This window comes from Pristis pectinata, chromosome 38 (genome assembly GCF_009764475.1).
Source record: "Pristis pectinata isolate sPriPec2 chromosome 38, sPriPec2.1.pri, whole genome shotgun sequence".
Taxonomy (NCBI): domain Eukaryota; kingdom Metazoa; phylum Chordata; class Chondrichthyes; order Rhinopristiformes; family Pristidae; genus Pristis; species Pristis pectinata.
In genome coordinates this window covers 2,275,018-2,297,615 of record NC_067441.1, presented here as the reverse complement: position 1 = coordinate 2,297,615, position 22,598 = coordinate 2,275,018, and the positions used below count along the sequence as shown (strand labels likewise).

General features: G+C 48.3%; 1 protein-coding gene across 1 annotated transcript in view; it reads left to right on the top strand.

Annotated features, from left to right (window-relative positions):
- LOC127587035 (neutral alpha-glucosidase AB-like) overlaps positions 1 to 22,598 on the top strand; it is a 57,688-nt gene that overhangs the window by 20,071 nt on the left and 15,019 nt on the right. The window contains 10 exon segments of the mRNA XM_052045178.1: positions 2,406 to 2,490; positions 4,162 to 4,261; positions 8,700 to 8,796; positions 9,693 to 9,873; positions 12,529 to 12,682; positions 16,413 to 16,648; positions 16,734 to 16,860; positions 19,037 to 19,116; positions 21,001 to 21,144; positions 22,131 to 22,227. Coding sequence (XP_051901138.1) covers positions 2,406 to 2,490; positions 4,162 to 4,261; positions 8,700 to 8,796; positions 9,693 to 9,873; positions 12,529 to 12,682; positions 16,413 to 16,648; positions 16,734 to 16,860; positions 19,037 to 19,116; positions 21,001 to 21,144; positions 22,131 to 22,227 — 1,301 coding nt within the window.

Sequence of the window (22,598 nt, the reverse complement as noted above, 5' to 3'; positions counted from 1 at the left end):
ATCTGTTTCTATCACCACGAAGTCTGTCACTAGTTCACACTACTACCTAATTTTGTGTCATCTGCAGCTTTGGAAGTCATTGATAAATATTCCCTGGGAGATTTCATCATACACTTCCCTCAAGTCCACAAAACAACTTTTCATTACTACCATTTCCTGTTACTGAGGCAAATTTTTAGCCATGACACTACAACTTTTATTCTCTTGGTTTCGATCTTGTCCGCAAACCTATTATGTGGTACTTAATGAAATGCCTTTTTGGAAGCCTTGCATTTCCCCCATCAATGCCCTCTCTTTCTTCATTTAAAAAAAACCCTATTGTTGACGCTCAAAGCAGCTGCGCAGGTTGACTCTGTGGTTAAGAAGGCATATGGTGTATTGTCCTTCATCAATCGTGGAATTGAATTTAGGAGCCGGGATGTAATGTTGCAGCTATATAGGACCCTGGTCAGACTCCCCTTGGAGTACCGTGCTCAGTTCTGGTTGCCTCACTACAGGAAGGACGTCGAAGCCATAGAAGGGGTGCAGATGAGATTTACAGAGATGCTGCTTGGATTGGGGAGAGTGCCTTATGAAAACAGGTTGAGTGAACTCGGCCTTTTCTCCTTGGAGCGACGGAGGATGGGGGGGGGACCTAATAGAGGTGTATAAGATGATGAGAGGCATTGATCGAGTGGATAGTCAGAGGCTTTCCCCCAGGACTGAAATGGTTGCCACAAGAGGACGTAGGTTTAAGGTGCTGGGGAGTAGGTACAGAGGAGATGTCAGGGGTAAGTTTTTTACTCAGAGTGGTGAGTGTGTGGAATGGGCTGCCGGCAACGGTGGTGAAGGCGGATACGATAGGGTCTTTTAAGAGACTTTTGGATAGGTATGTGGAGCTGAGAAAAATAGAGGGCTATGGGTAAGCCTAGTAATTTCTAGGGTAGGGACATGTTCGGCACAGCTTTGTGGGCCGAAGGGCCTGAATTGTGCTGTAGGTTTTCTATGTTAAAGGAAAACCATGTTTAACTAATTCACATTGCCTTTTACCAATTAATTTGCACTTGTCCAAATGTCAGGTAATCTGGCCCTGTTTCTTCTTTCTAGAATTTTCCCCAGTGTTGCTGAGTATATCCCCACTTCTTTAGAATGCTTGCAATTTTCCAATCCTCTGTCGCCATCTCCGAATCCAGAGATATTTGGAAAATAATGGGCTGTTATTGCTAGGGTCTCTCTACCGGGCAGCTAGTGGAGCCACTTCCTCGTGGTTCCAGTGATCTGGGTTCGATCCTGACCTCTGATGCTCTTTCTGTGTGTGGAGTTTGCATGCTCTCCCTGAGACTGTGTGGGTTTCTGGTTTCCTCCTACATTCCCAGAGCTGTGCAGGTCGGTGGGTTAATTGGATGCTTGAGTTGCCCCAAGTATGTAGATGAGTGGTAGAATCCGGGGGGGAGTTGACGAGTAACTGGGAGGATGAAATAGGATCGTCGGCACGAACTCGGTGGGCTGGAGGGCCTCTTTCCGTGCTGTGACTCAATGACTTCTTTCCTCCCTTGCATCACACAGCGTCACCTAACCTGGGATGCATCCTGTCTGGGCCAGGTGATTTATCCACTTTGTGCAGCCAAACTTCTCTCCATTAATTTTTAACACCATGCCAACTGAAACTTAACCCTGATGCACCCAAGGAGGTAACTGGGTCAATGGAAGGAATAGATGAAGGAGGGGAAAGAGGCAGAGGAGCTTGGGTGGTGAGGGTGGAGGGCCAACCCTCGGTATCAGGTCAATAGCAATCAGGATCCCCAAGAGCCCAGAACTGGAGAAACCAAGAGATCCCTGATGTTTGTAGAGGTGGAAGAAATTTGGGGATGGGGAGAGGTGAGGAATGAGTAAGAATTCAGAAATGAGCGTGAACATTTGAAGCCTGAGATGTTGGTCGACCAGGGGTCAGTATAGGGGACTCACTTTGAGTTTGGACCCAAAGTCAGCCAAAATCCTGCTGCCCAGCTTTACAGAGAGATGGGCCATGTCTCTGTGGTTCTCTGCTGCTTTTTAAATGGACATGGGGTCTGGTGAAATGTGGACCTCATTGACGCTTTGGGGTTTTGGCAACCTGTATACCACCAATGAAACTGCTCTGCCTGTTGTCCTCATCCAGATCCCAGCTCCTGTCTGGTGTTGGACATGGCAGAAGCTGGCAGTCCTTGGTGTTCACACCCATAGACGTGCAGGCAGTCTGGTGAATTGTTAGTGGCACAAGCGGGCAGTCTTTGAGGATGCGGTGGGATGGGATGGGATGGCAGGACGAAGAGGGCAGCTTGGAGCGTTGCCTTCAAAGCAGTTTCCACAGCTGAGCAGCAAGAGAATTTAAACAAATGTGCGGCTGTGACTGCAGGACTGTACCATTTCACTTTTCCATCTTTCAGCGAGAAGAAAGACGAAAGTGCGGAGAGTGAGGAAGTGAAAAAGGAGCTGGAGCCTGACGATGGCAAAACGGATCCAGTGGGGCAGGTCAGTCCGAGGTAGCAGGGCTTTGATCTGTGAGCTAGAGGTGGTAATGATATCCCTGGCTTTCTAACCCAGCCCATCAACCCTGAAGACTTGCTGTTCAACTGGGCAGCGGAAGAACTCACTCAGTTACGACAGGGACTTCTCTGAGTGGCGCAGTGTTACAGCAATTAATGCAGCTGCCTCGTGGCTCCAGAGACCCAGGTTCAATCCTGGCCTCCAGCACTGTCTGTATGTGGAGTTTGCACGCTCTCCCCATGACTTTGTAGGTCCTTCCCCTCTTTCCCCTTCCCCCCCCCCCCCCCCCCCCCCCAGGTACTCTGGTTTCCTTCCACATCCCAAAGGCGTGCGGGTTAGCGGGTTAATTGTTGCTGTAAATTGTCCCTGGTGTATGTGACTAGCAGGAGAATTAGGGAGGAGTTGGTCGGCATGTGAGAGGGAATAGGTTATAGGGAAGTGAGTGGGAGACGGGATTGTTCTGTGAACTAGCATAGGCTCCATGGGCTGAATGGCACAGGAGGATAAAACGAAATGTGAGACAGTCTAGAGTAAAGGTCTCGGCCTGAACCATCGACTGCCCATTTCCCTCCGCAGATGCTGCCTCTCAGCAGTTCTTTGCTCCAGATTCCAGCGTCTGCGATCTTTTGTGTCTGTCTGAGACCTTTTCGTTCAGGTCCTGCCTCTGATCTCTGCAGCTGCTCCTCTTAGAGGTGAAAAGTCTGGGGTTAAAGGGGGTGAAATTCTCTGGAGAATTGCTCTCCACCTTTTGCTGTTTGTGGGTCATGTAAGTGAAATGAACTAGTCTAGGAAGTCGCTTATCTTTGAACTGATGTGATCTCTGCTCTAGTCAAGAACCAAGCCGTCTCCTTCTCACAGAGAATCAGTATGCAGCACACCAGTAGGCAGTGTATTCCAGAGACCGCTTAAGTCCCTGACAAAACAGTGGTGCTAGATCCAGCCCATCTGTCATGTTGTGCAGTTTAAATCCACATCTCCCAATCTGTTTAAACACTCTATAAATTCAAGACCCTACCCAGCTCCTTACATTTGACTGATTACCATCAGGTCACTGCTAAATGCCTAGCTCTGAGATAAACCGACCAAAGGTGGACATAGAGATGAGCTGCTGCCTCACAGCTCCAGAGACCTGGGTTCAATCCCGACCTCCGGCACTGTGTGCGTGCATGCATGCACGCACCCTGAGTTTGCACATTCTCCCCGTGACCACGTGGGTTTCCCCCGGGTGTTCCCTTTCCCTCCCACATCCCCTTGTGGGTTGGTAGGTTAACTTGGCTACTAAAAATTGCCACTAGTGTATAGGTGAGGGGTGGAACCTGGTGGGAGCTGATAAAATTGTGGAGAGAATAAAACATGGGATTAGTGTAGGATTAACGTAAATGGCTGGTTGGCACAGACTCAGTGGGTTAAAGGGCCTGTTTCCGTGCTGTATCTCTCTATGACTGTGAGTTTGGAGGTTCTAAGTATGAGATGGGCACTGAAAATAAATGTGATACAGAGTTTGGGAGTTGTGGAAGTCTTTCCACGGGGAGCAGTTGAGGTGAACACTGAGGGGGAAAGCCCATGGTACTGGAAAGGGTTGGAGGAGCAAGGAATGCGCGAGCCTTTGGCCTATTTCTTGTGTGGTAAACTGTGAATGTCACTGCCTTCCAACAGCCCGAAGACGCAGATTCTCAAAAGGAGAGCGAGGCGACCGAGGACGAGGCTGGAATGTGGGAGGAGACATTTAAAACTCATACGGACTCCAAACCCAATGGTAATACTTCACAGGCAGCCCAGAGAGAAAGTTTGTTAACTTGTGGAATTAACCTGAATGCGAAGTACGTGATGTAGTTAAAACACTATCGCGCCTAAACCGTTCGCTGGAGAAACCGGAGAGACGAGACTGCGAGGAGATTGTGGCAGGTCAATAAGAAGTGGAGGCAGATACAGAGGGAGGGGAAAATATACACGGAGAGGCAGATGGAGCGAGGTGGGGGAAGAGGAGGGTGAAGGTTGCAGACAGCTGGCAGGGGAGATGAGCAGGAACACAAAGGGCTCCCAGTGCTGGACTGTGATAAGTAACTCCACCCCGACTCCCCTCCCCTACCTGGTGCAACGTGCCTGTCATCTTACACCCCATCTCAGTCCACCAATCACCTCGGACACCTTTCTCACCACTTCCCTTCTCCTCTTTAAAATAAGATAAGATTTCTTTATTAGTCACATGTACCTTGAAACACACAGCGAAATGCACCTTTTGTGTAGAGTGTTCTGGGGGCAGCCTGCAAGTGTCGCTACGCTTCCGGCACCAACGTAGCGTGCCCACAACTTCCTAACCCGTATGTCTTTGGAATGTGGGAGGAAACCGGAGCACCTGGAGGAAACCCACGCAGACACGGGGAGAACATACAAACTCCTCACAGACAGTGGCTAGCATTGAACCCGGGTCACTGGCGCTGTAATAGCATTACGCTAACCGCTACACTACTATGCCTGCCCTTATACTGGCCATCTCCACTCTCAGTCCTGATGTAGGGTTTCAATCTGAAATGTCAACAGATCCCACCCCCCTCCGCACAGATGCTGCTCGACCCGCTGAGTTCCTCCAGCAGATTGTTCATTGCTCCCTTTAAGCACTGATTGATGAGCAAAAAAAACACACTACTGGAAGAACTCAGCGGGTCGAGAAGCATCTGGTATTGGTTTAATATTGTCACTTGTACCGAGGTCCAGTGAAAAACTTCTCTTGCAAACCGATCGTACAGGTCAATTCATTACACAGTGCAGTTACATTGGGTTAGTACAGAGTGCCTTGAGGTAGTACAGGTAAAAACAATAACAGTACAGAGTAAAGTGTCACAGCTACAGAGAAAGTGCAGTGCAGTAAGGTGCAAGGTCACAGCAAGGTAGATTGTGAGGTCAGAGTCCATCTCATTGTATTACAGTGTTATCACAGTGGGGTAGAAGCTGTCCTTAAGTCTGGTGGTATGTGCCCTCGGGCTCCTGTATCTTCTACCCGATGGAAGAGGAGAGAAGAGAGAATGACCCGGGTGGGTGGGGTCTTTGATTATGCTGGCTGCTACACCAAGACAATGGGAGGTAAAGACAGAGTCCAAGGTGTGGAAGCTGGTGTCCGTGATGTGCTGGGCTGTGTCCACAACTCTCTGCAGTTTCTTGCGGTCCTGGGCAGAGCAGTTGCTGTACCAAGCCGTGATGCATCTGGATAGGATGCTTTCTGTGGTGCATTGATAAAAGTTGGTGAGAGTCAAAGGGGACAAACCAAATTTCTTTAGCCTCCTGAGGAAGTAGAGGCACTGGTGAGCTTTCTTGGCTGTGGCATCTACGTGATTTGACCAGGACAGGCTGTTGTGGATGTCACCTGAAATGTCGACTATCCCTTTGCCTCCTCAGATACTACTGAAGCAGCTTGAGTTCCCCCAGTAGTTTTTTTGCTGCAGATTCCGGCATCTGCATTCTCTTGTGTCTCCACTGTCTGATTGATGTTGCCCACGAGTGGCTGTATAAAAATGGGCCACCCATATTAAGATATAGAAAAGGCAAAATTGTAGGTGTTGAGGGTGATGCGTCTTTAGAGCTCTCTTCCTGAAAGGGCAGAGGAAGCAGAAACATTAAATGTTATTTAGGGAGGCCAAGGGTGACTGGGGAATGTGGAGTTGAGGTTACAGTCAAATCATCCCTGATCATATTGTGAAAGTTGAGCTGCACTGTAATAAAGCAAGCACAAGCAGAACCAAGGAGCGTGCAAAAAGTTCTTTGTTTAATGCTAGTGGGAGTGGGGGGTATTGGTTTATTGTTATCACTTGAACCGAGGTGCAGTGAAAAACTTGTCTTGCATACCGATCGTACAGGTCAATTCATTACACAATGCGGTTACATTGGGTTAGTACAGAGTGCATTGAGGTAGTACAGGTAAAATCAATAACAGTACAGAGCAAAGTGTCACAGCTACAGAGAAAGTGCAGTGTAATAAGGTGCAAGGTCACAACAAGGTAGATCGTGAGGTCATAGTCCATCTCTTTGTATAAGGGAACTGTTCAATAGTCTTATCACAGTGGGGTAGAAGCTGTCCTTGTCTGGTGGTACATACCCTCAGGCTCCTGTATCTTCTACCCGAATTCTTTGCAATTCGCCTATCAACGAAACAGGTCTACAGCGGATGCCATCTCCTTGGCCTTACACTCAGCTCTGGAGCATCTGGGCAGTAAAGACACATAAGTTAGACTATTGTTTATTGACTACAGTTTTGCCTTCAATACAATAATTCGAGCAAGCTTGTCACCAGACTCTGAGACCTAGGACTCAACACCTCCCTCTGTAACTGGATCCTTGACTTTCTAACAAACAGACTGCAATCAGTGAGTACACGGAGGAGCAAACAGTCAGTGCTGCTCTTCCCTGCACGTGGCCCGACTCAAAGAATACTGGGTGCTAACAAACCTAAATACATTGTTTTCTGGTGGGTGTTCACCTACGGCACAGGCATACCCATATTTGGGTATGCTTGACCGGCTCACAGTACCATTGGTCAAGCCGAGGCTGCTGTGTGCAGCCAGACAGGTTAACACATCTTTCACAGTTAGTCACAAACAACCCTGTTTCCTTGTGGCCTTGAAGCCCCCACAGTTCAGCAGCTCCTTATCACGCCAAGCAGGTGGCTCAAGCTGTTTACCAGTAGAGAGAGAGAGTAACCCTTTGTTCACCAGAGCTCCTGTCCCATTGTCTTCTACAATAGTAAATGGCAGGGCAGGCTGGAGGTGTCAAATTGCCTCCTGCTCCACAGGGTCCTCCCCCAGGTTACGAACACCCAACTTGTGTCCGGCCTGTACATATGGGAGACTGGTGGGATGGATTTGCCGCTGCAAGAAACTTCTGCCATGTGGGGGCACTCGCTCCGTGGCCACATTTCCGACTCGCGAGCTGTTCGGGTTACGAACAGTTCACAGGAAGGGAACCCTGACGTAACCTGGGGCGGGCCTGTATTCATATGTGGTGCCTCGTCTTGTGCCTCTGAATTGAGGGAGAAGGTCAGTGCCCACTCCCGACCATGCAGGTATAATTCAGGCCTATACTCTGTCAGCACTGAAGGAGCACCAGGTATTCGGAGGACAATGTGATGAGGGAGTACTGCAAGGTTGCCTTTCAGTAGACGGGTCAAATCAAGGCCCTCGGGGCTCCATTTGGATGAAGAACAGAGGAGTTCTCCACTGCATTTAACTCTGCTAACGATCAAGTTATCTGGCGTTTCTCAGAGGAGCTAGTGAACAGGTTTTGTACAATACAACAGTACCTTGTTGGTGGTAAGGTACTGTTGTAACACTATTCTGTAGACACGAGGGACTGCAGATGCTGGAAACCTGGAACAACACAAAATCCTGGAGGAATTCAGCAGGTCAGGCAGCATCTATGGTGGGAAATGAACAGTCAACGTTTAGGGCTGATACCCTTCATCAGGACTTACTGAGATCCTTTATCTGCACTCTGTTATTGATTTTCCTTTTACTACCTCAAATGAATTGACCTGTATGGATAGGATGCAAAACAGTTTTTCACTGTCTCTCGGTATATGTGACATAATGAACAAATTTACCAATTTAAAAGGCGGTTTGAGACCTGGTGCAGGTGTGAAAGTTGTGATGTTTGTCTAACCAGTGTAACGTTCAGTGCTGCATGGATCAAAAGGAATTTACAGCTCGGTTTTGGCAGATTATTCTTTCTGCTTTCTCCACCTTTTGAGGAACAGAGTTCTAAAGACTCGCCACCCTCGGGAGATACAGTTTTGCCCCACCTGTCTCTTAAAACGGGTGCCCTGTTTTTACACAGCCACTCGGTAAACCACGGCCAATGTTAATCGGCCAATGGACAGGAGACTCCCATTCTCAAAAATGCCCTATTGTTATTCTCTTGAGTTGATTGAGGAGTAGGGGTTGTGTTATGACAGGACTGGGACCAATAAAAGATCAGGAATAAGTGCCCTATTCCTGTCATAGAACATGCATGGAAGAGACTGAGTCTGGGAGGGAGAGGAGAACTCTCTTTTAAAAAAAAAATTTATTAAAGTTCATGGTACTGTGTATGTGTGACCATTTGCTTTGATAAAAGGGCATTGCTCCTGGCATTGAGTTGAAGCTTGGGATCTGGAGCTGGGCAGAGGTGCGAGTGTTTCCAATGTGATGTGTTGGTGTTCCCCACAGGTCCTACATCAGTCGGTCTGGACTTCTCCCTGCCTGGCTTCGAGCATGTGTATGGGATCCCTGAGCACGCTGATAACCTGAAGCTCAAAACTACAGAGTAAGCGCCAGCCTCTTTTTCTCGCAAACTGCTAAGTACACTCAGTAGAAATTAAACTGTGGCCTGCAGTCATTGTGGCGAAGTGCGTGTCTACCATTGTAAGAGTTTAGTTGATGCTCGCTGACCACAAACCTCTTTCCCCTTGCAGCAAAAAAACCAAACTGCTGGGGTAACTCAGAGGGTCAACCAGCATCTGTGGAGGCAGAGGGATGTCAAAATGTCGACCATCCTTTTGCCCCCACAGATGCTGTTCGATCCACTAAGTCCCCTCTAACGGTTTGCATTTTGCTCCAGATTCCAGCATCTGCAGTCACTTGTAACTCTTCCCCTTGTTAAACGTCAAGTGCTTGATAGCCCTCTTTTGCCTCATTGTGGAAAGATTGTGGGTTCAAGCCCCATTCAGAGACATGCTCCCCATATTCCAGGGTGATGAGCCCAATGTCACAGACCTTGCCTTTGGGGCAAGACATTAAACCAAAGCCCCTTCTGTCATCACAGGTAGATGTAAGGTATCTCTCAGTCACTGTTAGAAGCAGAACTAGGGAGTTCTTCTTGCTGCCTGGATCTGATGTTTATGCCTCACCAGTCAGCATCCCTCAAAACACAAGACCTGGTGATCACCTCATTGCATCTTGTGGAATCTTGCCAATTGACTGCTTTACAGCAATGAAATACAATCCGAAGCAAAAAGGGTGTGTTGTAAAGTGCTTCGGGACATTCCTGAGAATAAGTTGTGTCTTCCTGTGCGTGACTTCATCCCTGCAGTGACCAAAAGGTGTGTCTGTTCAAGGCTGTAGTCGAGCATGCATCTTGAAACCCTGTTGAATGGCTGGTGGGGGTTCGAACCCTGTGTGTCTGAGTAATTGGTAATCCAATGTCCCCTTCTATTTCTTCAGTGGTGGAGATCCATACCGCTTGTACAACCTTGATGTGTTCCAGTACGAGATATTCAACCCCATGGCACTCTACGGGGCGGTTCCTTTAATGCTGGCCCACAATGTTCGCCGCACCCTGGGGATTTTCTGGCTTAACGCTGCGGAGACTTGGGTTGACATCAGCTCCAACACAGCCGGGAAGGTGGGTAACGTCTCACTGTTGAACCAGACCTGTAATTCAGGCTGGGGCCCACAGGGAGCTGAGGGGGGGCAGAAGAGGGGTAAACTGGAAGCCGGAGCCAGCGGCAGGTGGGAAGAAAACGTTTGCGTGGTATTGGAGTTCTGAAGACTAGGCGACCGCTTTGCCAAGCACCTGCGCTCTGCCCACAATGGCCTTCTGGAGCTCCCTGTTGCCAACCATTTTAATCCCCCTCCCCATTCCCACATTGACCTGTCTGTCCTCGGCCTCCTCCACTGCCAGGGTGAGGCCAAATGCAAACTTAGAGGAACAGCACCTCGTATCCTGCCTGGGTAGCCTACAACACGTGCTCGTTGAATTTCAGGTAACCTGCTCCCCCCGCTCTGTCCCTTTCTCTCCTGCTCCAGCCATGTCCCCCTACGCAGTCCTGTGGAAGGGTCTCGACCCGAGACATCGACTTGTTTATCTCCGTCCGTAGATGCTGCCTGACAACTTGTGTGTGTTGCTCCAGATCCCAGTATCTGCAGAATCTCTTGTGTGCACCAGCCTTCTTTCTAAACCCAGCACCCTATAACCCAGTTTCTTTCTCCACCCCCCCCACTCCATCTGCCCATCACCCACACACCCCCCCACCCCCCCCCCCTCACTGCCACCCCCCTCCCCACCTCCCTTATTTGGTTCCAGGCTCCACCTTCCTCTCCTATCAGATCCCACCATTTGCAGCCCTCTGTTGCCTCGACCTATCACCTCCCAGCCTCTTACCTCCACCCTTCCCTCCCTCACCTGACTTCATGTGTCCGTCACCCCCTCCTCACCTGGATCCACCCATCACCTGCCAGCTCTTGCCCCTCCCCTTCCCCTCACCCTTCATGCCAGCTGTCTTCCTTCTTTCAGTCTGGATTGAAGAACCTCGGCCCGAAGCATTGACTGTCCGTTTCCCTCCACAGATGCTGCCTGACCTGCTGAGTTCCTCCAGCAGCTCGTATTTTTTTTGCTCCAAATTCCAACATCCACAGTTTCTTGTGTCTCCTTCTGCTAAAGAATTGCAGGAGAAACAGAAAATGTATGATAGAAAAGTTGTGACCTGCAGGGCTATCTATGGACCTGGTACTGGAAGGTGGAATTGGGTGTGGTAACCCTTTGACCAGCATGGATGTGAGGAGCTGAATGGCCTTCTGAGATGTACATTTTCTTTGATTTATGATTTGTTGTGAAATTCATTTGGGGTTTGGCTTGCCGGCAACACTTGTGTCTTCTCATTTCTGTTGGAATAGACGAGCATGGAGTTGGTTTCAGAGGATGGTTCAAAGTTCAAGTTACTTTATTGTCGTTCACCCATATACTATAAAAACACGGGGAGGAATGAAATGTCGTTTCCCCCAGACTCTCACAACAGAGGACGTACATAGAACAGAAGACGTACAATAAATGCAGACAAAAAAATTGTGCAAGTACAAATAGTGCAAAAAACGGTGTATACAGAATACAGATTTAGTGCAGAGTTAGTGCAAAACCGAGTTGGACGAAGAAAATACAGAACTCAGTGTGTTGCACTAATTGTATAAACATGTTCAGCAGCAGCCAAAGTTTTTATACACTGTTGTGCAAGCCAGGGCTTTTGACGCGGCATTTGTCTGAAACTGTCTCCAGGGTATTCAGGAGCCTGACAGCCTGGGGGAGAGAACTATCGTACGGTCTAGTAGTTCTGGCCCGGATGCTCCGGTAGTGCCTGCCAGACGGCAGTGGGACAGCTAAGTCATGGGAGGGATGAGAAGGGTCATCTATGATTCTGCAGGCCTTGCATGTGCCTCGTGTGTTGTAGATGTCCAGGATGGAGGGAAGAGGTACTCCAATGATCTTTCCAGCTGTACTCGCAATTCTCTGCAGAGTCTTACGGTCAGAGATGTTACAGTTACTGTACCAGGCAGAGATGTAGCTGGTCAGGGCACTCTCAATGGGTTGGGAATCAGCCACGTTACTGTGTAACTGGAGTCAGATATAGAATGGAAATGCACCTTAACCCCACCTACTGCCTTTGCTCCAGATCCTTTGATATAAAGCTGTATTGACCAAGGTGTTTAAGGTTCCAATTGACTTGCCGTGTGCAGAGTCTTGCTGGGAAGAGAGTTTTGTTCATCTGCGCAGGAGCTAATAGTGAAAAAGTTCCTTGGGAGACAGCTTTGGTGGAGATGTGCAAGTGGGCTTTGGGGTCAGCAGGACGAGCAGTATTTGGAAAGATGCCACGTGCTACAAATTGTTGGGGCTCGTCACGACCCCTCCAGACTTGCGTTTTCTCATACCTGTGCTCACCTCCGAGTTGGGGCTGTTACTGATGGAAGGTCCGGAGGATGGCGAGGTGTCTCCTTCTGATGGAGCCTTAGGTTCTCGGAAACAGAAAATTGCTTATATGTATGTATAATACAAAAGTTGTGACCTGCAGGGCTATCTATAGACCTGGTACTGGAAGGTGGAATTGGGCGTGGTAACCCTTTGACCAGCATAGATGTGATGAACTACATGGCCTTCTAAGACATACATTAGGGGTGGGGAGGGAATATACAGAAAGAATTTTCTTTTTACCCCCCTGCTCCCCTGGTTTAGAATGCATATTGTTTGTTCTTAGTTGCTGTCCTTTAACCAAAGCCAACATCCTTGCAGACCTTGTTTGGGAAGATGCTGGACTACGTGCAGGGAGCGAATGAAATTCCCCAGACGGACGTCCGTTGGATGTCGGAGAGCGGAATCATTGATGTTTTCCTGCTGCTCGGGCCATCTCCGTTGGACGTCTCCAAGCAGTACGCCTCGCTCACAGGTACATCAACGGCAAATGCTGCCAATATCGTAACACCCGAAATTTGGGGAAGTGGTGAATGTACGTCTTTGAAGGAGGCATTCAATCCCCTGAGACTTATCCTCTGTTCAGTAAGATGTAGCTGATCTGGATCCAACTCTTGGTTAACAAACATCTATTAATCTCAAAATTTTAAATTAATTGGCCTTCCAGAAGAGTTCCAAATTTCACAGGTAGAAGTATTTTCCAACTTTGCACTTGGATCCGGGCTCCAGTTTTTACATCCTGCCTTGTAGTTAAAAAAATATCTTCTGTCCGTCTATCCTATAGGTTTCCCCTTTAATATCTCAAACTGAACAAATTATCCCTTGCCCCTGCCAAAATAATCAACACTTGCCTGTGTAATCTGTGCCGCCTCAACTTCCTGAGCCTTCTGAGCTGAGGCGTCTTAGACCAGGGAGCACGGTCCTAGAATAAGGGGCTGTTTAGCACTGAGGGGGAGCAGTCTCTTCATGAAGAAGTTGTGACTTTTGACACTCTTCATCCAGAGAGCTGTAGAGACTCGATAATTGAGTTACATCAAATGGAGGTGGATAGGCTTCTGAGCGTTGAGGGATAAGGGGACGGTACAGCGAAATGGCACTAAGGTAGAAGATCGGTCATGAATTGTGGACTAGGCTCAAGGGCCCAAATGGTCTACTTGAATTTTACTTTGAGAGCTTTTCAGCTTGCACAAGTCTTTGAAAGTTGCAGGAATACGTGTACTCACGCACCACTCGCCACCTTCCCAGTCCATTCTCTGTTCCTGCACCCCGTTTAGAATTGGTTCCATGCTGCCCATCTTCAGTCTCCTTTCCAAGATGCAACACTCCAAACGTTGCTGCAGTGGCACGCAATATCCTTTAGAGATTTTAAAGAAATTTAGTGCTTGGACTGCAGACAAAGCTGCATTTTATAGCCTGAAGAAAATGTGCAAGTGATTTTGTTAAGCATACGTAAAATGGAACAGTACTGGACAGGAACAGGCCCTTCGGTCCACAATGTCTGTGCTGACCATGATGCCAATTTAAGCTGCACATCTGCCAACACGTGGTCTATATCCCTCCATCCCCTGCCTGTTTGTGTGTCTGTCTAAATACCTCTTAATTGTTGCTATTGCATCAGCTTCTACCACTTCTCCTTGCAGCGTGTTCCTGGCATCCGCCACTGTATTAAAGCAAAAATAGAAACTTGGCCCATCTCCTTTAAACTTTCCCCTCTCACCTTAAAGCTATGCCCTCCAGTATTTGAAACATCCACCCTGCAGAAAAAGACTATCTACCCTATATATGCCTCTCAGAATTTTATATACTTACAGCTTGGTGATAACATCCTCTGTTTAATTTCTCTGCCTTTCCAAAGCTTTCAGTTTAATTTTGTTATTACATCGGTTTGAAAGGTCCCTGGGTCCCTCTGCTCTGTCCCGGCCTTTTATTACCAGGTATTAGTGGAGCCAAAGGCTTGATTAGAGTAAAGTGATCCACAGACCTGGTACAACATAATCAGAGATTATGATCCGTCTACAATCCCTTCTGCCTCTGGAAAGTAGCCAACGTAACCAAAGACCCCCCCCCCCCCCCCACCCAATCTCGGACAAACTCTCTTTTTTCTCCCCCCCTTCCATCAGGCAGAAGATACAAATGCTTGAAAATCTACCCCTTGGATCCCCTTTAAAACTCCTTCCTCTCATCTTAAACCTATGCCCTCTTGATTTTGGTACTTCTATCTTGCAAAAAAAACGTCCCCCTTTGACGCTTGCCAATTTTTATAGATGCACCACAGAAAGCATCCTGTCTGGATGCATCACTGCTTGGTACGGCAACTGCTCTGCCTGAGACCGCAAGAAACTGCAAGAGAGGTTGTGGACACAGCTCAGCACATCACGGAAACCAGCCTCCCCTCCATGGACTCTGTCTACACTTCACTGCATTGGAAAAGCAGCCGACATAATCAAAGACCCCACCCACCCCGGACATTCTCTCTTCTCCCACCTTCCAACAGGCAGAAGGTACAAAAGCTTGAAAACACACCACCAGACTCAAGCACAGCTTCTACCCTGATCTTACAAGACCTTAAACGGACCTCTTATACGATGAAGATAGAACATAGAACAGTACAGCACGGTACGGGCCCTTCGGCCCACGATGTTGTGCCGACCTATATAAACCTACCTCATGATCAACCTAACCCTTCCCTCCTACACAGCCCCAAACCCTCCATTTTTCTAAACTGATGTCCTCTGGTATTGGCCATTGCTGCCCTGGGGAAAGGTGCTGGCTGCCCACTCTATCTATGCCCCTCATAATCTTATACACCTCTATCAAGTCGCCTCTCATCCTCTGTCGCTCCAAAAAGAAAAGCCCTAGCTTGCTCAACCTTTCCTCATAAGACATGTTCTCTAATCCAGGAAACATCCTGGTAAATCTCCTCTGCACCCTCTCTCAAACTTCCACATCCTTCCTGTAATGAGGTGACCAGAACTGAACACAATACTCTTAGTGTGGTCTAACCAGAGTTTTATAGAGCTGCAACGTCACCTCGCGGCTGTTGAACTCAATACCCCGACTAGTGAAGACCAGCACACCATGAGCCTTCTTAACCACCCTATCAACTTGTTCGGCAGCTTTGAGGGATCTATGGACTTGGACCCCAAAATTCCTCTGTTCCTCCACACTGCTAAGAATCCTGCCATTAACCCTGTATTCTGCCTTCAAATTCAGTCTTCCAAAATGTATCATTTCACACTTTTCTGGATTGAACGCCATCTGCCACTTCTCCACCCAACTCTGCATCCTGTCTGTATTCCGTTGTAACCTACAACAACCTTCTACACTATCCACACCTCCAACCTTTGTGTCATCTGCAAACTTACGGACCCATCCCTCCACTTCCTCAGCCAAGTCATTTATAAAAAAAATCACGAAGAGCAGGGGTCCAAGAACAGATCCCTGGTCACCGACCTCCAGGCAGAATACTCTCCATCTACTACCACCCTCTGCCTTCTGTGGTCAAGGTAATTCTGAATCCAAGCAACCAAGTCTCCATGGATCCCATGCCTCATGACTTTCTGGATGAGCCTACCATGGGGAACCTTGTGAAACGCCTTACTAAAGTCCATATACACCACATCCACTGCTCTACCTTCATCTATTTGTTTCGTCGTCATCTCAAAAAACTCAATTAGGCTCATGAGGCACGACCTGCCCTTCACAAAGCCATGCTGGCAATCCCTAATAAGCCTATGCTTCTCCAAATGCTTGCAAATCCTGTCCCTAAAAATCCCTCTCTAATAGTTTTCCCACCACTGATTGTAAGACTCACTGGTCTATAATTCCCAGGATTATCCCTATTACCTTTCTTGAACAACGGAACATTTGCCATCCCCCAATCCTCTTAATCTCACTATCTACCTCTTCATGGCCCTTGCACCTTATTGTCTGCCTGCACTGCACTTTCTCTGTAACTGTAACACTTTATTCTGCATTCTGTTTTCCTTTTCACTACCTCGATGTACTTATGTATGGAATGATCTGTCTGGATGGCACGCAAACAATTTTTTCACTGTATCTCAGTACATGTGACAATAATAAATCAATTACCAAGAGAATGTCCACCTCCTGTGCTGTACGCTTCCCCAGGATCGGCACTTGAAGAGGAGCTGGGTGAATGCCAATGTTGAAGTCAGCCCATCACTGTTCTCTCTTGCCCTCAGGTACACAGGCCCTCCCCCCACTATTCGCCATCGCCTACCACCAGTGCCGCTGGAACTACAATGACGAGAATGACGTGCAAACCGTGGACGCTAGCTTCGACGAACACGACATCCCGTACGACGTCATCTGGCTGGACATTGAACACACGGACGGGAAGAGGTACTTCACCTGGGACCCCAACAAGTTCCCCAATCCCAAGGACATGCTGCAGAACCTGGCCTCGAAGAAGCGCAAGGTACTGGGGCAAAGTGAAGGGGGCGGGTGTTCTCTGAGGTTTGTAACTCCTAGATTGCTAACTGTACATGCATCACCCCTCCTAGATGGTCAGCATTGTCGACCCCCACATTAAGATCGATAGTGGTTATAGGATTCACAATGCTATCCAGTCCAAAAACCTCTACGTCAAGACAAAGGATGGAAACGATTATGAAGGCTGGTGCTGGCCAGGTAAAGCAGAATTCACAGTGAACCTTTCTTTCCTATCACTTGTATTGAAGCTCTGATTTTCTGTTTACATCCCTCCCTTGCCCTACCTACCGGAAATCTGTCAGAGCAAATTGCATTTATACAGCTTCTTTTATCACAGTAAAATGTTTGTAACATTAATGGAGTTTAATCCGGATAAGTGGAAGGTGTTGCATTTTGGGGAGAGAAATGAGGGTAGCTCTTTCACAGTGAATGGCAGGGCCCTAGGGACTGTTGTAGAACAGAGGGACCGAGAAGTACAAGCACATGGTTCCCTGAAAGTGGAGTCACAGGTAGACAGGGTGGTGAAGAAGGCGTTTCATCAGTCAGGGCATTGAGTACAGGAGTTGGGATGTTACGTTGCAGTTGTACAAGGTGTTGGTGAGGCCACATTTGGAATATTGTGTTCAGTTTTGGTCACCCTGCTACAGGGAAGATGCCATTAAGCTGGAAAGAGTGCAGAGATTTACGAGGATGTTGCCGGGACTTGAGGGACTGAGTTATGGGGAGGGGTTGAGCAGGTTGGGACACTTTTCATTGGAGCGTAGGAGAATGAGGGGTGATTTTATAGAGGTGTACAAAATCATGAAGTGCATAGCTAGGGTGAATACACACAGCCTTTTTCCCAGGGCTGGGGAATCAAGAACTAGAGGACATAGGTGAGAGGAGACAGTATTAATAGGAACCTGAGGGGCAACTTTTTCACCCAGAGGGTGGTCAGTACAGTATATGGAACGAGCTGCCAGAGGAGGTGGTTGAGGCAGGTACATTAACAACATTTAAAAGGTACTTGGACAGGTCCATGGATAGGAAAGGTTTAGAGGGATGTGGGCCAAATGGGAATCTTGGTCAGCATGGACCAGTTGGGCCGAAGGGCCTGTTTCCGTGCTGTTAGATTGGATCAAATTTGACGCTGGGCTGCGTGAGGTGAGGCTGTAAGGACAAATGACTTATCAGACATCAGCTTTAAGCAGCAAATGAAAGGAGAGGGGTTTACGGAGGGGATTCCAATGTTACAGAAAGAATAGCTACCAGTGGAGCGATTAAAATTGAAGTTGCAGCAGAGTTCTGAATTGGGGTGGGGAGGCGGTGGGAAGATTTGATTTTGAATTCTCGAGCTGAACGTTGTTTCTTGACTAGGGACCAGCATAGGTCAGTGAACCTGGAGGGTGATGGGTGAATTGGAGCTGGTGAAATACAGAACACTGACGGCTGAGCTTAAGTTGGGACAGGACGGAAGACTGGAGGCTGAAGTGGTTTAAGGTGGAGGGAGGTTTGGAGAACGTCTGAAGAGGAATTTTTCCCACAGAGAGTCTGGAACACAGTGCCCTAAGACCATAGGATGTAGGAGCAGAATTAGGCCATTCGGCCCATCGTCTGCTCCACCATTCAATCACTGCTGATTTTTTTTCAACCGCCTTCTCCCCGTAAACCCCCCCCTTACCAATCAAGAACCTATCAATCTCTGCTTTAAATACACCCAATGACGGTCTCCACCTCCCTTCATGGCAACGAATTCCACAGATTCCCCACTCCTCTGGCTGAAGAAATTCTTCCTCATTTCAGTTCTACAGGGACGTCCCTTCATTCTGAGGCTGTGCCCTCGGTTCCTAGACTCTCCCACTGATGGAAATGTCCTCTCCGTGTTCACTCTATCCAGGCCTTTCAGTATTCTGAGAGGCTTGAAGAGGTGATGGAGGCAGAGACTATCACAACATTTAAGAAACACCTAGACAAGTACTTGAATCACCAAGGCAAGTGGATCTAACGCGGGTAAATGGGATTAGTGTAGGTGAGTACAACAGGCAACGTGGTGGGCAGAAGGGCCTGTTTCTGTGTTGTACAACCCTGGCAGTGATTGACCTGTAGGGCACAGGAAGAGCCAAATGTTGGGGAGATGGATGCAGTGAATTGTAAGGAGGGAGCAGTGCAGAGGTGGTCACATCTGGGATCCTCTGTAAGCTCTCTTGTCATTCCACTCGTTTGGTTCTGCTCTTGAGAAAAATACTTGCTCTTTGTTTTCCATCAATAGTTACTTTCTCGTGTGGGTTCAGTCTGCTCTACCTCCGGTTACAGTGACTGATTTGTAGGTGGTTTGAATTTGAGTGCTCGTGAATTAGGAAGCCCCTCCTATTCATCTCTTCTCTGCTTGTCCTAGGCTCCGCAGGATACCCTGACTTCACCAACCCTGAGATGCGAACTTGGTGGGCCAGTATGTTTGCTTATGATCAGTACGAGGTCAGTTCGAGTTTCTTGGTGTTGGGGACGTTCGTGCATGTATTGTAGGGAATGAGTGGTGCCATGAGTTGGCACATTGGGAGGTGACTTTGAATCCTGGAAACTGGATGGATTATTGGTGGGGATGGAAGGAAAACTCTGGTTTCACCAGCTGGCAAAGTCCGACATGATCGAAAACTGTAGAAAAACCGCAGTTGGTGGCAGTCTGAAATAAAAAAAAGCAAATGCTCGAAACACTCGGCAGGTCAGGCAGCGTCTGTGGAGAGAGAAACGGTTAACATTTCTGCTTCTGATGCAAGGTTATTGACCTGAAACAATAACAGAGAACATTGTTTGTATTTAAATTCCAGTGCAAAATCAATCCAACATGTGGGGAGGGGTTTTTCAGGTACAGAATGCTGATGTTCTACCGGTGTTGAACATCAGCTGAAAAAACAATTAGGGAGCAGAGTGGACCTGTTTCTATCGATTGTCAGTTTATTGTGTGTCAGAGTCATTCCATCTCTGCAGGCAATGTTTCAGCTGAGTGCAGAGGGTATTGTCTTCCCGTGCCAGTGGTTCTTGCTTTGTAGAGCAAAAGAGACATTTCCATTCATACGGGGTCTTTGCAAAAGCAGTTCAGCAAAGTTGTGTGGTGTAATCGGTTTTGTAACGTAGGAACTGTGGCAGCCAACGTGTTCCAGCTAGCACCCCTGAGTGGTGATGCGGCAGTGAGCATCAAACTGAAGGCTTAAATATTGGCCTTGGGGCGGAGAGAGACCCCTCCTGACGTTACTTTTCTGAATCCACCCAAGATGGTGGAGGGAGTCGCCTGACATCCTGGTCTGATTGATTGCATCTGCGACAGTGCAGCGCTCCCTTGGAATTTGCACTGGAGTTGGCCCAGAGTTCAAGCTCAATACTGCACTGTGCGGCTGGGAGGGTTTAGAGGGGTAGAAACAGACAGAGGTTAGCACTTAACACTGCCAAGAGGCCCAGACTAGGAAGCTCCCAATGAATCCGTACAACAGTAACATAACTTCTCAAACATTATTGTTAAAACATTGTCCCACTGCTGCTTGAGTGATTGTTTTGTGCCCAAATTGGCTGCTTTACCACATGGTCTTCGTTGGAAGTGGGACCCTTTTGGGACGTCCCGAGTCGTAAAAAGCACCAGGAGAACACAAGAAAATAGGAGCAGGAGAAGGCCACTCGGCCCCTCAAGCCTGCCCCACCACTCAATATGATCATGGCTGATCTACGCTGGCCTTAACTCCTCTTCTGTGCCAGTTCCCCGTAACCCTCGATTCCTCGATCTTTCAGATATTTATACCTCCACCGTACATATTTGTTGATCCGGCCTCCACTCCCCTCGGAGGCAGAGAATTCCAGAGATTCACCCCGCCTCTGAGAGAAGACATCGGAACGAGAGGACATGGCTTTAGGGTGAAAGGGGAAAGGTTTAGGGGGAACTTCTTCACTCAGAGTGGTGGGAGTGTGGAACGGGCTGCCATCTGACGTGGTAAATGCGGGCTCACTCTTAAGTTTCAAGAACAAATTGGATAGGTACATGGACTGGAGAGGTCTGTAGGGGTATGGACTGGGTGCAGGTCAATGGGACTAGCGGAATAAAGTTTTGGCACAGGCTAGAAGGGCCGAATGGCCTTTTTATGTGCTGTAGTGTTCTATGGTTTTACACATGTTCTTGAAACTGCTGTCAAAATGCTGTTGTGCCTGCGATCATCGGAGCATCCAGCAATGTGTACGTGCCTTTGTTTGATCTGTACCATATTAAGGAACGAGGCCCTTGGTCTTCTGTGGTGTTTTCCCCTTGGTCAGGGTGTTACAGGCCGCTTTATGCGGCCCAAACCTCTAACATCCCTCTTCTGGTTTCTCCTGCCCAAGGGGTCCATGGACAACCTCTACACGTGGAATGACATGAATGAGCCCTCGGTGTTCAATGGACCGGAGGTCACCATGCTCAAGGACAACGTCCACATGGGTGGCTGGGAGCACAGGGATGTTCACAACCTCTACGCCTTCTACGTGGTGAGTCTTGGACCGAGATGGACTCAAATACCTGCACCTTCTGGATACCAGTCGTGGAACTTTCTCGCCACTGTTTTTTATATTTTGTCTATCTAGTTCTTAATTAATTCTCATGAGCATTTATTGTTCATTTCTAATTGTCCTTCAGAAGATTGGTATTGGTTTATTATTGCTGAAGTGACAAGCTTTCGTTTGCGCGCCATTCAGACAGATCATTCCATACACAAGTACATTGAGGTAGTAAAAAGAAAACAGAACACAGAATATGGTGTTGCAGTTACAGAGAAAGTGTAGTGCAGGCAGACAAACAAGGTCCAAGGGTCACGACAAGATAGACTGGGAGATCCAGTGTTCATCTTCAGGGTAGGAGAGGTCTGATAACAGTCGGATAGAAGCTGTCCTTTAGCCTGGTGGTACGTGCTCTCAGGATTTTGTATCTTCTGCCCGAGGGGAGGGGGGAGAAGAGAGAATGTCCAGGGTGGGTGGGGTGTTGGGTTTTGTTGGCTGCTTTCCCGAGGCAGTGAGAAGTGTAGACAGAGTCAGTGGAGGGGAGGCCGGTTTGCTTGACAGACTGAGCTGTGTCCACAACTTTCTGCAGTTTCTTGCAGTCCCGGGCAGAGCAGTTGCCGTACCAAGCCGTGATGCATCCGGATAGGGTACTTGCACCTTGTGGGTAGGATGAAGGGGTGAACCACTGCAGTCCGTGAGGGAAGAGGGGCTCCCAGAATTTCCCAGTCAGGATGTGTGCCTGGGGTGGGGACGTGCGAGGGTGGTGATCCCTGCTCACGGATGTGGGGTGTGCTGTCAGAGTAGCCTGGATGAGCAAGTGCAGTGAATTTCATCGATGGCAGTGTGGATTGGTTGAAACAAAGACCAGGCAATGGGGGTTAGAGGTGGATCGGAAAGGCCCACTGGCTATTCATGTAGCCCCTGGGCCAATGCAGAGCGTGGAGGGAATTGACTCCTCATCCTCATTTGTTTTGCAGCAAATGGCTACAGCTGAGGGGCAGATCCAGCGCTCCGGGGGCACAGAGAGGCCCTTCGTCCTCACCAGAGGGTTTTTCGCTGGTTCCCAGCGTTATGGTAAGTGGCCGCGTTGCTTGTCTCCTGGCTGAGGGCGGGTTGCAGACTGCCCAACGTCATCTGATGTACAGCGAGGCACCTGCGAAGCCCTGGTTCTGAAAGCCAGCTTCAGCCACGAGGACAGCCCGTTGTCCTGTATGAGGTAGAGGGCCAAACGGATTCGGAAATCACCAGAGCTGTCACGCAGGTTAACAGCGTCTTTTTACATCAGCAACTTCCTGCAATTCATTTCTACAGGAATAGAACTAAAATATGTTCTAGCTGTCTTGGTACTCTGAGCAGTTCTGATGTCTGTGCTCTGGAAAAGCATCTAAAGAAGGTGTAACACGTGCAAGGGTTTAAAAAGAGGAACCTTGAACCTCTCTCCCATT